Source organism: Phoca vitulina, unplaced genomic scaffold (assembly GCF_004348235.1).
Source record: "Phoca vitulina isolate PV1807 unplaced genomic scaffold, GSC_HSeal_1.0 scaffold17, whole genome shotgun sequence".
NCBI classification, from domain to species: domain Eukaryota; kingdom Metazoa; phylum Chordata; class Mammalia; order Carnivora; family Phocidae; genus Phoca; species Phoca vitulina.
In genome coordinates, this window is record NW_022589720.1 from 33,728,163 (window position 1) to 33,741,596 (window position 13,434).

General features: G+C 41.9%; 1 protein-coding gene across 1 annotated transcript in view; it reads right to left on the reverse strand.

Annotated features, from left to right (window-relative positions):
• Nucleotides 1-4,068: 4,068 nt before the first annotated feature.
• Nucleotides 4,069-13,434, reverse strand: part of CCL28 (C-C motif chemokine ligand 28) — a 30,072-nt gene continuing 20,706 nt past the window's right edge. Inside the window, exons 2-3 of the mRNA XM_032415306.1 lie at nucleotides 9,467-9,593; nucleotides 4,069-4,261 (exon numbers count right to left, since the gene is read on the reverse strand). Coding sequence (XP_032271197.1) covers nucleotides 4,069-4,261; nucleotides 9,467-9,593 — 320 coding nt within the window. The remainder of the gene's footprint in view (nucleotides 4,262-9,466; nucleotides 9,594-13,434) is intronic.

The window sequence follows — 13,434 nt, forward strand, 5'->3', positions numbered from 1 at the left end:
TGAATCTACCTTAGATTCTAGACCAGTGATTCTCAACTGGGGTAGGTAGTGATTTTGCTCTCCTCTCATAGGGAGCATTTAGTAACATCTGGAGAACAGCTAATCCACCTATAATGGATAAGAGAGTCCCCAAAATAAATATCCAGCCCAAGATGTCAGTAGCATCAGGGTTGAGAAATCCCACCTTAAAGAAAGCGTGAAGGAACATTCTCCTCCTCCTCCTCCCCCTCCCACTCCCCCTCCCTACACCTTCTCCTCTTCCTTTACAGAATTATCGTTATCACCCTCAGCCACGTAAATGTAAAAGTACTGCAGATGTGACACAGATGGAAGATAAAAAAAGACAGAAGGAAAAGGATCTGGAGTATTATCTACATCTTACATACAGAGGAAACTTAAATTCTAGAATCCATAGGTTAATGGATGGTATATGGTGGGTATATTATTCAGTTACAAAGATAAAGAAAAAGAATAGTAATAAAACTCAAGATGGGGAGGGAGAAGGGAAGGGAAGTTGGGAGTAGTAAGAAGACAGTAGACATTGCCTAAAATTGATAAACAAAAAATACTTTCAGCATTTCATTTAAAATGATGGAAGTAACCACTGATGGGTTACCCCCAAATATGGCATGTTGACATATTGAATATTTTAAGCTGAAGGACTTCAAGAAAACGGGACAAGCAAGAAGGTCACTCTGACCTTCTCCCTATCCTTCTCCTTGAAACAGGTCATAAAACCCTCAGATACAAGATGAAAACTTATTAAATAAATGTATATGTTTTTCTTCTGTTAATGCCTTTGTCAGCTTAATTTTCAGACCCATTTAGGGACCCTAAGAGGATCAAGGAAAACTTCTCTTCCCTTGTAACACCAGAACTAAAACTTTTAAAGAGATTTTAAAAGGTTGTATCCAAGAAGTAGGTCTGGGAATAAGGAGGATACAGTGAGAAAATGTTTTTAAATGATAAATTCTGCTGTACTTTTGATTTTTTTTTTTTTTTTTACTACTCACTTGTTACTTTATAAAAATATAACCTTAAAAAAACTGAGGGGGTTAACCCAGATGATCTATTTGTATAGGAAAAGTAACAGTATTGATGACACAATAATGTTTTAGTAAGTGTGATAGCCTATAAAATAGAATTTCTTTAAGAAGCTGCTTGCCCAGGCACAAGATCCTCATACAAAGTTTCACCTACATTGCAGTAAAATCGCATTTTAAAAATATAGCATAGAAACCTACTGTCATTATGGCTGCTCCCAAATTGTGTAGAATTATGGATCTGCCCTGGAAAAAGAGACAAAATTTAAAATAATTCAAGTTCTCGGTTGAGAGTCTTAGAGACCAATTTTTAAAAATTTTTTCTTGACTATGTTTCCTATGCTGTACTTTCCAACTCCGTAACTTTTTTATTTTATAACTGGAAATTTTACCTCTTAACCAATGTTTTTATTTTATCTTAACTTTTCAGTAATGTTGATTATTAGGATTCATTTAGAAACTTGTGGTTTGTTTTCAAGTTACTCTCCCATTACTTTATTATTATTATTTTTTTATTTAATGCTGCTTTCTCCAGCATTTGAAACCTGTCATTTGATGACCCTGGATGATATTACTACAAGATTAAGAAGGACTATTTAGTGCTCTAGTCTGAATGTTTGTGCCCCGCTAAAACCCATGTGTTGAAATCTCAACCCCCGAGGTGGATGGTATTAGTAAGTGTGGCCTTTGGGAAGTCGTGAGGCTGGAGCCCTCAGGAATGGGATTCGTGTCTGATAAAAGAAGTTCCAGAGAGCCCCCCCTGAGTCCTTTCCACCTTGTAAGGACACAGGGAGAAGTCAGCAGTCTGCAACCCCACAAGAGGGCTTTCACCAGACACCCAATCTGCCAATGCCTCCAGAAACAGGAGAAAAAAATGTTTGTTGTTTACTAGCTCCCCAGCCTCTGGCATGTTCTTCTAGCAGCCTGAACGGGTAAGACATTTAGGAACCATTTTCCTTAGGTTCGCCTGAATTATCATATTAAAAAGCATGATGGGTTTAAGTGGAAGAATGCCCTATTTTTTTTTTACAAAATCTGTCTTTCCATTGAAAAGAAAAACGTGGTGAGGGAGATTTTGCAGAACAAGGGTTACAAATACTGTGCAATTTCCTCCACTGCCTAGGGGTGTGAAATTGCGTACAGTCAGGTTGGGGCTATTTTACTCTGTGAAGATGCTTGTTGCCAGTCTCAGCACCCACGATGCCGGGAGCTGCAGGTTTCAGTACTAGGCTTCCCGGTAGAACCGTCGGCCGGCTCCCCCTAGCCCTTTGTGAAGCACCAGGTGCACAGATTTTGATCTGATTTCGTCTCCCTCTGCCCCACCTCCGCCTGCACACCTTTTAGGGCCCACTGCTGGGGCTACTGGACTGGGGAGGGTCTGGGGATCTGGATACGAAGCTTGTCTCTGCCACTTCCTGTGGGAGCATGGGCAAGTCATTTTACCTCTATGAGCTTCAAATTTCCTCATCCATAAAGTAGAAATATCAGTACAGAGCTCGCAGGATTGTTGGTGAGAATAAACAAATCACATGCTAAATTAGTGTCGATGAGGGGAATTGGACAAAGCCCATTTGATGACATTTTAACCTACATGGGGCTCAGCACTTCCATGCGACCCATGACCACCTCCAAGTCAGCCTGGCAATACCGCTGCTTGGAACTGGCCACAGGACACCGGACACCTGGCAAGATGGACACCGTGTTCCTGCCATCTGACGGCTGTTTGTGAAAACTACGTCTTACTCTGCATCTGGAAGCTTCTGTGGACACACAAGGAGGCCAAAAGACAAGCCATGCAACAGGATCCACCAACAAGGTGTGGGAAAGATGGGCCAGGAGTTAAGAGATGTAGGCTCCTTGTTAGGAGAGTGTAAGATAATCCCACATGGCATCCAACTCTGGATCCTTCCCTAGTGCACTAAGAACTCACTGTGGGAGCCAGATGGCTCTCTGAGCAAAGCAGACTTTTTTTTTCAGCATCAGAGTTTATCAATCCAACAACGGTAGTTACTCAAACTAGATGTGATATTAAAATGATATGCAGCTAAAACTTTTCTATGTAGAAAATGAACTCCAATGTTTACAAACTCTAAATAATGCAATAAGAAATACACAAATTCACATAGAAAGCATTCTTACTGAAACTGTTAAACCTGAACGTGGTCATGAGGAAACAGACAAACCCAGAATGTGGAACAGATTCTGCCCTAGACTCTCTTTTAAAAAGTTTGAGCCATGGAAAGAAAGCAAAAAGAGAAAAAGCAGGGGGGACTTTCTTAGAGTAAAAGTTATTAAAGAAATATAAGAATTAATTGCAATATGTGAACCTTGATTGATTAAAAAAACTATACAAAAATTATACTCTGGAAATAGTTGGGGAAAAATTAAATTAAAATTTAATTTAATTTAAAAATTAAATATATATATATTCCTAATATATATATACCTAATATATATTAGGTATATATATATTTAGGTATAAAGCTGATAGTGTGATTATATACAAAAGGTCTTTATTCTTGGGGATGTCAAGTTGTAACACTAAAAAAAAGTTAGAAGTATCACGACATTTGCAACTTACTATCAAACGGTTTAGCAAAAAAAAATATGTATTTATATATAAAATGTTTTATACACACGTGCATGCAAAGAGAGAAAAGAGAGAGAAAACAAATGTGGCAAAATATTAACAATTATTAATCTACGTGAAAGGTATACAAGTGTTCATTGTGCCAATCTTTCAACTTCTCTGTAGGTTTGCAAACCTTCATAATAAAAGTTGGGAGAAATTAGATCTGTATGCTGCTCTTAAAATAGGATATAAAGAGAAGTACTATCTTTTCATTTCATTTTCAGATGAGTATATTATTGGCTACATTTTTCTCCTGTATAATTTTTCCTTTAAGACATAAAGTTTGTTTTGCCCTGTTGACTCCCAATAAGGAACATTCACGAGATAAATTTATAAGCAACCATGGCCAAGTCCAGTTGAGGAACTGTCTGTGTAGGTTCGTTTGCAAACACTTTAATAAGAACTTTCATGGCTGTGGATTTCTGGTTTCCCCTGACGTGCCCCTTTACTTTTCCTCTGACCGGCGTGTTTCTTCTTGTGGCAGAAGTTGCCCTTAGCGTCTTTCTTGGCTGTTTGTTCTTTCATCCACTGCTTAATAACATGACTGTGCGGGCTGACACAGATTCTTCTGCGCCTGACGTGAAGGCTGCCAAGGAGGGAAGATAAACAAAGTCACTGATGGAAAGTCGAAGTAAAAACTTAGTGACTCAGAGGCAGTTCCCACTTTGAGATACAGGACTGGATCCTAAAACCATGGAGCCCATGGCTGAATCCTCACTATCCTGTGGCCCGCGGTTCCTCAGATGGCAGCGTTAAAAGGAGGAGGAAGGGGGTGCCTGGGTGGCTCAGTCTGTTAAGCGTCTACCTTCAGCTCAGGTCATGATCCCAGGGTCCTGGGATCGAGTCCCGCATCAGCCTCCCTGCTCAGCAGGGAGCCTCCTTCTCCCTCTCGCTCTGCCTACTTGTCCTCTCCCTCTCTTTTTCTGTCAAATAAATAAATAAAATTAAAAAAAAAAAAAAAAAAAAAGGAGGAGGAGGAAGGCAGGAATGAGGGGAAGGAGGGAAACCAAGGGAAAACAATGGTCTTCCTGACCCAGAGCTTCACCCAACAAAATCAACTCACACCTCACAGCCCACCTCAAACATCTCTGTGCAGTTTTTCTAGATTCTCTCAGCTAAGTGCCCTGTTTTCCCTTTGGGTCTCTCAGTATTACCTCTCCTCTAGGACTTAGCTTATGCTGTTTTTGTATGACTTTTTGTTTTAAACCTTCTCCTTGTTCTAGGGTGTGATGCTTCTTGAAGGAGGAATAGTCTGGAATTGTCTTGAAAAAGGGCCTTGTTCACAGTAGGAATTCAGTAATTAGTTATAGATATGAAGTGAAAATTGTTCAAAATAAAAACAGTCTGGTTTTGTTTTAAACGAAACAATCAACTAAAATGTTCTAGGTGTTTGATAAGATTTTAATACATTATAGATTCATACCCCTTCTCAAGTGTTTTCATGTTTTAAATTTTTACCTTGGGGTGAGACAACCACAAAGCAGCATTCACAATTTCTAGGAACTGGAAGCATTTCTTGTTACAAAAGATATTGTGACTTTTAATTTGCCCCCAGGTGCCATCCAGCTCTTACTAAATGTCACAGATGCTGCCGACAACATTCTGTGTCTGGATACAATGAACCCCTGCCCCTGTTACTGGATGGGGGGGAACCCCGAGGGATAGAGGGTAGGTTGCCGTTTCTCCAGATGACCCGAGAGGAATCATCCTAATGATTCCAATCCACTCCAAGCTAATATGGGGACTCTTGAAATGGGGGAAAAGCTGTGAAAGGCCTCAATGAGCTTAAGCAAAATAAAGCCAGCCTGTGGGAATATTAATTTGAAAGAAGTGAGGCTTCTTGATAGGAGGACAATACATTCGCTAAGTGTCTCACACTGAGAGGTCTTCCACAGGAAAGGTCCCTCTCCTGCGGCCAGTTGGTTTGCCTTTGGCTGCTAGAGGAGAGAACCCGGCGGTAGTGCTCAGTGGGGGAGAACAAAAAAGAGTTGAAACTCCTATCCTTCCCAAAGGACTAAAACGCTTCCTTTCCCTGTGGTGCCAGCAAGAACCTGAGCAGACATCCAGCGGAGAAAGACTCCACTGACCTCCAGTTAAGCCCACAGGGTTCACAGGAGGGAACTAGCGCTTGACTCCCTCAGTCCGTGAGGAATGAGGAGCTTCAGGGAGGGGCACGGCCCTGGAGCTGAAGGTGAGCCCTGGATGGGGGCAGCGCGGACAGAGGGCCACGGGGGTGGAGAGCCAGAAGAAAACGGGCAACAGCTACCGTGCAGTACCCTTTGCAAAGGCCTGCCCCATGGGGCCTCAAGCTCTCAAGGTAATACAAGGGGGGAAAAGCAGCTCCCAGAACACAGCTCCCAAATCCAAGATGCTAGGATGTTTTCAAATCTTAAAGTTTAAAGCCTGCTTAAACCTGCACTTGTATCCCGGGTGTACTCCATCATCAGGATGAAAAGAGATGAGGTAATGTTGGACGAGGAGGTGGCCCATCCCACACTCCCTCCTCCACCCCGACTCCACAGTATTCTGCTGGGCGCTGACCCAGCCTGTTGTGTGTTTCTTGGTGGAGAGTTTGGGCTCTGAGAAACCATAAGGCTGATCCCCTGATTCTTTTGCCCAAAAGAGAGTAGCTAGAGACGGTCCCAGGGACCTACGGGGTGGCCCTACCACAGAGATCAAACCTGTAATTGTCCCCTGAACCTGATTTCTTTACCCCTTCCCCGAAGCAGAGCAGCCCCTCAACAATCACTTTTCAAAAAATGCTCAAGCTTCCCAGATAACTTTATTTAATAACTCCAAGTTTTCTTCCCAACAGATATCTGTGTGCTTCAAAAACCTCAGCCCTCTGCCCAAGATAAACAACTCTGCACTGTGTTTATGTTAAGAAATAACCAGAAGCTCTTTAATGAAGTGGCTGTAGAAGGGTTTAAACAAGCAAACTCCCCTCTCAGAGAACAAAAATTACAATGATCATCTATAGGGTGTGAAACAAAGGACCTATTCTAGGCAGAAAAGGAAAAGGAAAGAAATCTAGTGAGTTCACTATAAGCTCATTTATATCTGTTAGTTGTGGTTAATAATACATGCTTTTGGGGAGTTATATTTCCAACACTTGCAATGTTTTCTGTATCTAAAAATCTGTACTTGAATAAATCATTTTTAGATCCAAGTGATTGACTTCATGGTTTCCCTTTAATTAAAATTAAGTGCTTTTTAAAATGAAAAGTCATGTTTTTTTAAATATTTTCCCTTATCAAAATGAGAACTTATATCATTTCTCTTCCTATACCTTTTTCCCTGAAAATCCTGTTACCAATGGCATCCTCTGCTAGTTCCCAGGATCTGTTCTTACTCTTACATACAGAGAGAAACTTCCTCTCCTTCTTTCCCCATGCCTTCCTGGGAGTCTCATGGGATCCCTTACAAGTTCGAAGGCTCCTACAGTCTGAGGTGACGTGTGCCAGTGAGACGTGTGCCAGAAGAGACAGTTGAGCATTTGGTGTTTCTGAGAGTAGCCAGGAAGATAGGTAGGTAGACCTGACACAAACATCGAGATGTTTCCAATTCTCCAGAGTACTGTCTATCCATGAACTGCCTACGGATTTTCACTCTCCAGCTATTACCAACACTAATTTATTAAGATTAAATAAAAGACTGTTAGGATCTCGGCCATGTACTAAGAGAGTTTCTCAAAGAAATTGGGAACTTGAAGCAACCCTCAGAAAGTACCTCATTAGTAAGTGCTCCCTGGATTGCTATAGGAACCACTGGTTCCCAGTGTAAACCACCTAAGCCAATGGATCCAGTGTGGTAACAGGAACTGAGGAGAAGCAGAGTCCTCAGTCCTTACCCTCCTGCCACACAGACACTCACGCTCACTAAAAGTTTGAGCCAGAATTATCTTCCTCTGTACATCTAACCCCAAGTGTGATTTTTTTTTTTTTAAGAAAAAGAGTGCAAGTGGGGGTTGGGGGAGCAGAGAGAGAGGGAGAGAGGATCTCAAGTAAGCTCCATGTTGATGTGGGGCTTGATCTCACGACCCTGAGATCATAACCTGAGCCAAAATCCAGAGTTAGACATTTAACTGACTGAGCCACCCAGGTGCTCCCCTCCCAATTGTGATTTTTAAACTATATCATATCTACGATCTTTTTGTGGATCTTATAAAATCTGTGAACCTTCTCCTCAGAAAACAATGCTCATACATTCAGACCCACTAATTTCAGGGAGTTCACCGCCCCCTGACCTGAAGGAAATCTATCAGTGGACATCTTACAAACTCTTCCTCTGAACTTCTAAGAATCTTGTCTTGGAGCAGTGTTTCTCAAAGTTGGGTAATAGATGGATCCCTCTGAAAGGGGGAAAAATGGACCTTAAATCTCAGAGAATGGTCTGCAGGACTCAGCTGAATAGAGTCACTGGAGACTCTAGGAGGGCAGAGTCCATTTGGTTGCTGCTGCATCCCCAGCACAAGATGAGATAGAATGGTGCTTGGTACAGAAACATTAATCAATAACTACTTGTTGAATTCATTGAATAAATAAAGAGGCTTCTCAGTGACTCAGGAACTCAGGCATAAGCAGTAGGTTTATTTGTAGCCCCAAGAAGGGGATACCAAATGGCTCACTAGCATCCCCTGTAGCCATAAGTGGTGTGAAAACCAGCACACCAGAGAGATGCCTAATACACTGTCCTTATGATTTGAAGGTGCCAGATAAAATGAAGTTTAGGGAGAGCATTTTATGGTGGGTCCCACCATCACTTTTGAGAGATCTTTGAAGTATATGGTGTTCTGAACGACAAGACCTGGTTCCTAGCCCATCTCTGCAATTCTCTAGCTGTATGTCACCAGGTTAACTATATACTCCTCAGGCACAGCTCTATCTTGTGTGACGTGGAGATAATTTATGCCTTTCTCACAGTATTGTTGTCAGAATCCAGATTTGCTACATTCCAATGCATTTCAGATTTTAAAGTTTCTATGGGGATATGAAGAACACAGAAATCTAAAGTTTTTATTTTATTTTAAGATTTTATTTATTTATTTGAGAGAAAGCGTGAGCTGGGGAAGGGGCAGAGGGAGAAGCAGACTCCCCGTTGAGCGGGGAGCCCGATGCGGGGCTCGATCCCAGGACCCCGGGATCATGACCTGAGCTGAAGGCAGACACTCAACGACTGAGCCACCCAGCCGTTCCAGAAATCTGAAGTGTTTAATAACTGAGCCAGAGGTAAGCTTGAAAAGGGTTCACCATGAGCCAACAGCCCAGAATCAAGAGCAAAGATGGGCATTTGTGCCTGATTGCATGTGACAGGTACAGACATCTCTCTACTTCTCCTTGAACCTTGTACACACTCTTGATGCATTCAGAGAGTAAAAAATGACGGCAACCCATAAACTTGCCTGGAAAAAGCTACAGGTAAAGCCAGAAAATAGAACAGAGACACCTTCTGTTTTCATTTTTGTTTTGTTTTCTCGCTCAGAAGGTCCCTGGTGTTGCTTGGGAAAGTCATACACACTGTCCAGTGACTGAAGGTGTTTATCCTGAATCCCACACTGCAGTGCGGGCAGTGGAGGCAAGCGGGGGGCTCTGGACATGCCCCTCCTGAGACACAGTGTGCTCACTCTGGGGAGCCTGGGGCCGGAAAGAAGGTGGAATATTTACTCTCCCCTCCCTTGTTTGAATGATTCTTTGCATGCTGCACAGCGGGCAATGCCTGCCCAGCCTACTGCGCACGGGCGGAGAGAGGATCCCCGGACAGGTTTAGACCCTCCCTGCGGAAGAGTGCTCACATGACAGCAGCCAAGTCACAGTCCCCGTCGGCTCTCTGGATGCGGCACAGATTCACTCTCTCCAGAAGCCTTCGGGAGACATGATGAGAAACCTCAGTGCAACAGCTGGAGGCAATGGGAAGTATGGCTGAAAGAAGAAAGAAAGAAAATGTTACATCTTGCAGGGCACCTGGGTGGCTCAGTTGGTTAAGCGACTGCCTTCGGCTCAGGTCATGATCCCAGAGTCCCGGAATCGAGTCCCACGTCGGGCTCCCTGCTCAGTAGGGAGTCTGCTTCTCCCTCTGACCCTACCCCCTCTTGGGCTCTCTCTCACTCTCTCTCTCTCAAATAAATAAATAAAATCTTAAAAAAAAAAAACCAATAATCCAATTAAAAAATGGGCAGAAGACATGAACAGACATTTCTCCAAAGAAGACACACAGATGGCCAACAGACACATGAAGAGATGCTCAACAGCACTGATCATCAGGGAAATGCAAATCAAAACCACAATGAGATATCACCTCACACCTGTCAGAAGGGCTAAAATCAACACCACAAGAAACAACAAGTGTCGCTGAGGATGTGGAGAAAAAGGAATCTTCGTGCACTGTTGGTGGGAATGCAAACTGGTGCAGCCACTCTGGAAAACAGTATGGAGGTTCCTCAAAAAGTAAAAAATACAACTACCTTACAATCCAGTAATCACACTACTGGGTACTTACCCAAAAAATACAAAAACACTAATTCAAAGAGATACATGTAACCCTGTGTTTATAGCAGCATTATTTACAATAGCCAAATTATGGAAGCAGCCCAAGTATCCATCAATAGATGAATGGATAAAGAAGATGGAGAGAGAGAAAGAGAGAGAGAGAGAGAGTGTGTGTGTGTATGTGTGTGTGTGTGTGTGTGGGAACATTATTCAGCCATCAAAAAGAATGAAATATTGCCATTTGCAACAACATGGATAGAGCCGGAGAGTATAATGCTAAGTGAAATAAGTCGGTCAGAGAAAGAGAAATACCACGTGATTTCACTCATATGTGGAATTTAAGAAACAAAACAAATAAGCAAAGGTAAAAAAAAGGAAGGAAGGAAGGAAAGAAAAGAAGGAAGGAAGAGAGAGAGAGGCAAGCCAAGAAACAGACTCTTGACTATAGAGAACAAACTGATGGTCACCAGAGGGGAGATGGGTGGGGGGCTGGGTAAAATAGGTGATGGGGATGAAGGAGGGCACTTGCGATGAGCACCGGGTGATGCATGGAAGTGTTGAATCACTATATTGTACACCTGAAACTAATATAACATTGTCTGTTAATTATACCGGCATTTAAAAAACAAAAACAACAAACAAATAATGGCCTGGCTCTCTTCTTTTTTTATTTTATTTTATTTAAATTCAATTAATTAACATATAGTGTATTATTAGTTTCAGAGGTAGAGTTCAGTGATTCGTCAGTTGCATATAACACCCAGTGCTCATTACATCATGTCTGGCTCTCTTCTTAGATTCCAGAGAAACAGAATGCCAATCCACCCAAGCAAGGGGCAGAAACTTACTAAGGGCTTTGTGATTGCAGACCTGGGACAAGACATGTCTCTCCCTTCCAGAACTTACATTGTATTTGGGGAAGATAAAACATTAAGTACAGACAAAGACACAAAACCAGTGAAGAGATGAAAGAAGTGAGGTGGACAGAGTGTCCCACAGAGTTTAGAAGAGAAGGACCACATGGGTCCCTGGAGCAGGTTTGCGTTTCCTACGGGAAGGACTCGGATGAATCTTTAAGGATTTGGACGGGTGGAGAAAAACGAAGACAACTTGTCAATACTAAAGGAAGCGCATGGTCAAGAATTCTGAGACAGAAAAGCCCAAGATGCATTGAGGGTCTGGAGAAAAATCAACCACTTCATCTGAACTGGGTAGTTAGGAAGGTGAGCGATGGGAGATTTGGTTCAAAAGATAGACTGAGATCACACTACTGAGGCCCTGAATGTGAGTCTAAGGAGGGTTAGTTTTTATGAAATGGGGACCATTAGAGATTTGGGAAAGGAGAAGGATTTTAGGAAAATCCATCTTGCAATGATAAGCAAGATGCATTAAGGTGGGGAGTGACTAGAGAAGGAGGTCAAGCTAGGAGGAGCTTATGTTCCCCTGATGTAAGGAGGGCAACACAAATATGAAAGGAAATCCAATCCCCTACTAAAACGTGTATCTGCAGATCCCTACGGGCCTCATGCACACAGTATTCTCCTACGCTTCCCATTCCACCAAGCAGGTAGTAAATTTTAAAAGTATTTTTCAGAAATTACAGCCAATAGTGGGTGCAGATGTCAGCCTCATAACAGAAGTTAGCCACTGAATTAGGTGCTAAAAGAAATGTTTAGATCCCTCCACAGTGTCAGCTCTAAGCAACAGAGGTATCTGCCCTTAGGATAGGGGAAGATCTCTATATCCATGCTTTGTCCACATGGAAACATCAGGTCACTCACAACAACGGAGTAGAGAAGGAGCTGATTATGAAATTAAGAATGTTTATGTGAGGGGTGCCTGGGTGGCTCAGTTGTTAAGCATCTGCCTTCACCTCAGGTCATGATCCCAAAGTCCTGGGATCGAGCCCCGCATCGGGCTCCCTGCTCTGCAGGAAGCCTGCTTCTCCCTCTCCCACTCCCCCTGCTTGTGTTCCCTCTCTCGCTGTGTCTCTCTCTGTCAAGTAAATAAATAAAATCTTAAAAAAAAAAAAATGTTTATGTGACTCAAAAAAATGTTTATGTGTCCCACTCTTTGAGCATCAAAACTTTCCATTATTACTCATTTATTCACTTACTCATTCAATTATTCAACAACATTTATTGAGCAGTTAAAATGTTCCAGGCACAATACCAATAAGTAGGAGGTACAAGAATAAATAAAATAGTATGTCCCTGTCCTCAAGGGGCTATAGTAGAGGAGGCACATTTGGAACTAAATGCTTAGGATACAATCCTCTTGGCCCACTACAATTGTACTTCTGGAATTCTGTCCTTCCAAAAGACTCCCACAAGACTTAAAGACAGGTGCACAGCTGTTCACTATAGCAAAACATTAGAGCCCACCTAAATGTCTACCAAGAGTTAAATAAGTAATAGTACATCCAAATGGAATAAAGGATGAGGTATATATGGATATATACACTAAGATAAATGAATGCCCATAATTTATTGTTAAGTGAGAAAAGCAAGTTTCAGTCCAAGAACTGTAAATGATCCCATTTTTATAAAAAGAATGTGACACATACACAAAGGAAAAATTATGGAAATATATATGCCCAAATTTATAAGCAAAAGCTACTTCTAGAGAGGGGGCCAGTTTTCAACAAGCATGCAATATTTCTATTTTTTTAAACCTCCACTGTTATGGAAATCTGAACCAAGTCCTACTATAGAAACATAGAAAATTAGAAAAATTAACTCTAAGTAGGGAAGACAAGGTTGGCATCCCACATGCCCCTCAATAACTTTTAAGCCACTAATTTGAATTCATATAGTTGAAATATATCCACATAAATGATACAGAGCATTAATGGTCCTGCTCAGCCTCACTTGTTTTAATTTAGCTGTCAAGCAAGTCTGCAGCAGCCCAAATGAGGAAAATGTTTACCTTTCCCAGTGCAAGCCATGTCATGCCACAAGGATCTGCCTCTTTCCTCTCAATCTAGACCAAGTAAGGGGCTTTTCATTTTGTTATGCATATAATATATGCATATTGCATTGTTATGCAATGTTATGCATATGTGCAGAGAGGAATACCCAAGCACCAAACAACCAGATTCACCAGAATGGGAAAAGCAAACATTTACTGAGTGTCCGCTCTGTGCCAGGTCCTGAACTCTGCATTAGAAATGTTGAAATAAACAAGGCATAGTTTCTGTCCTTGTGATATTTAATAGTCCGGTGGGAGGCAGGGAGGTCAACAAATAGTCACAACACAGCAAAACAAATGTTAA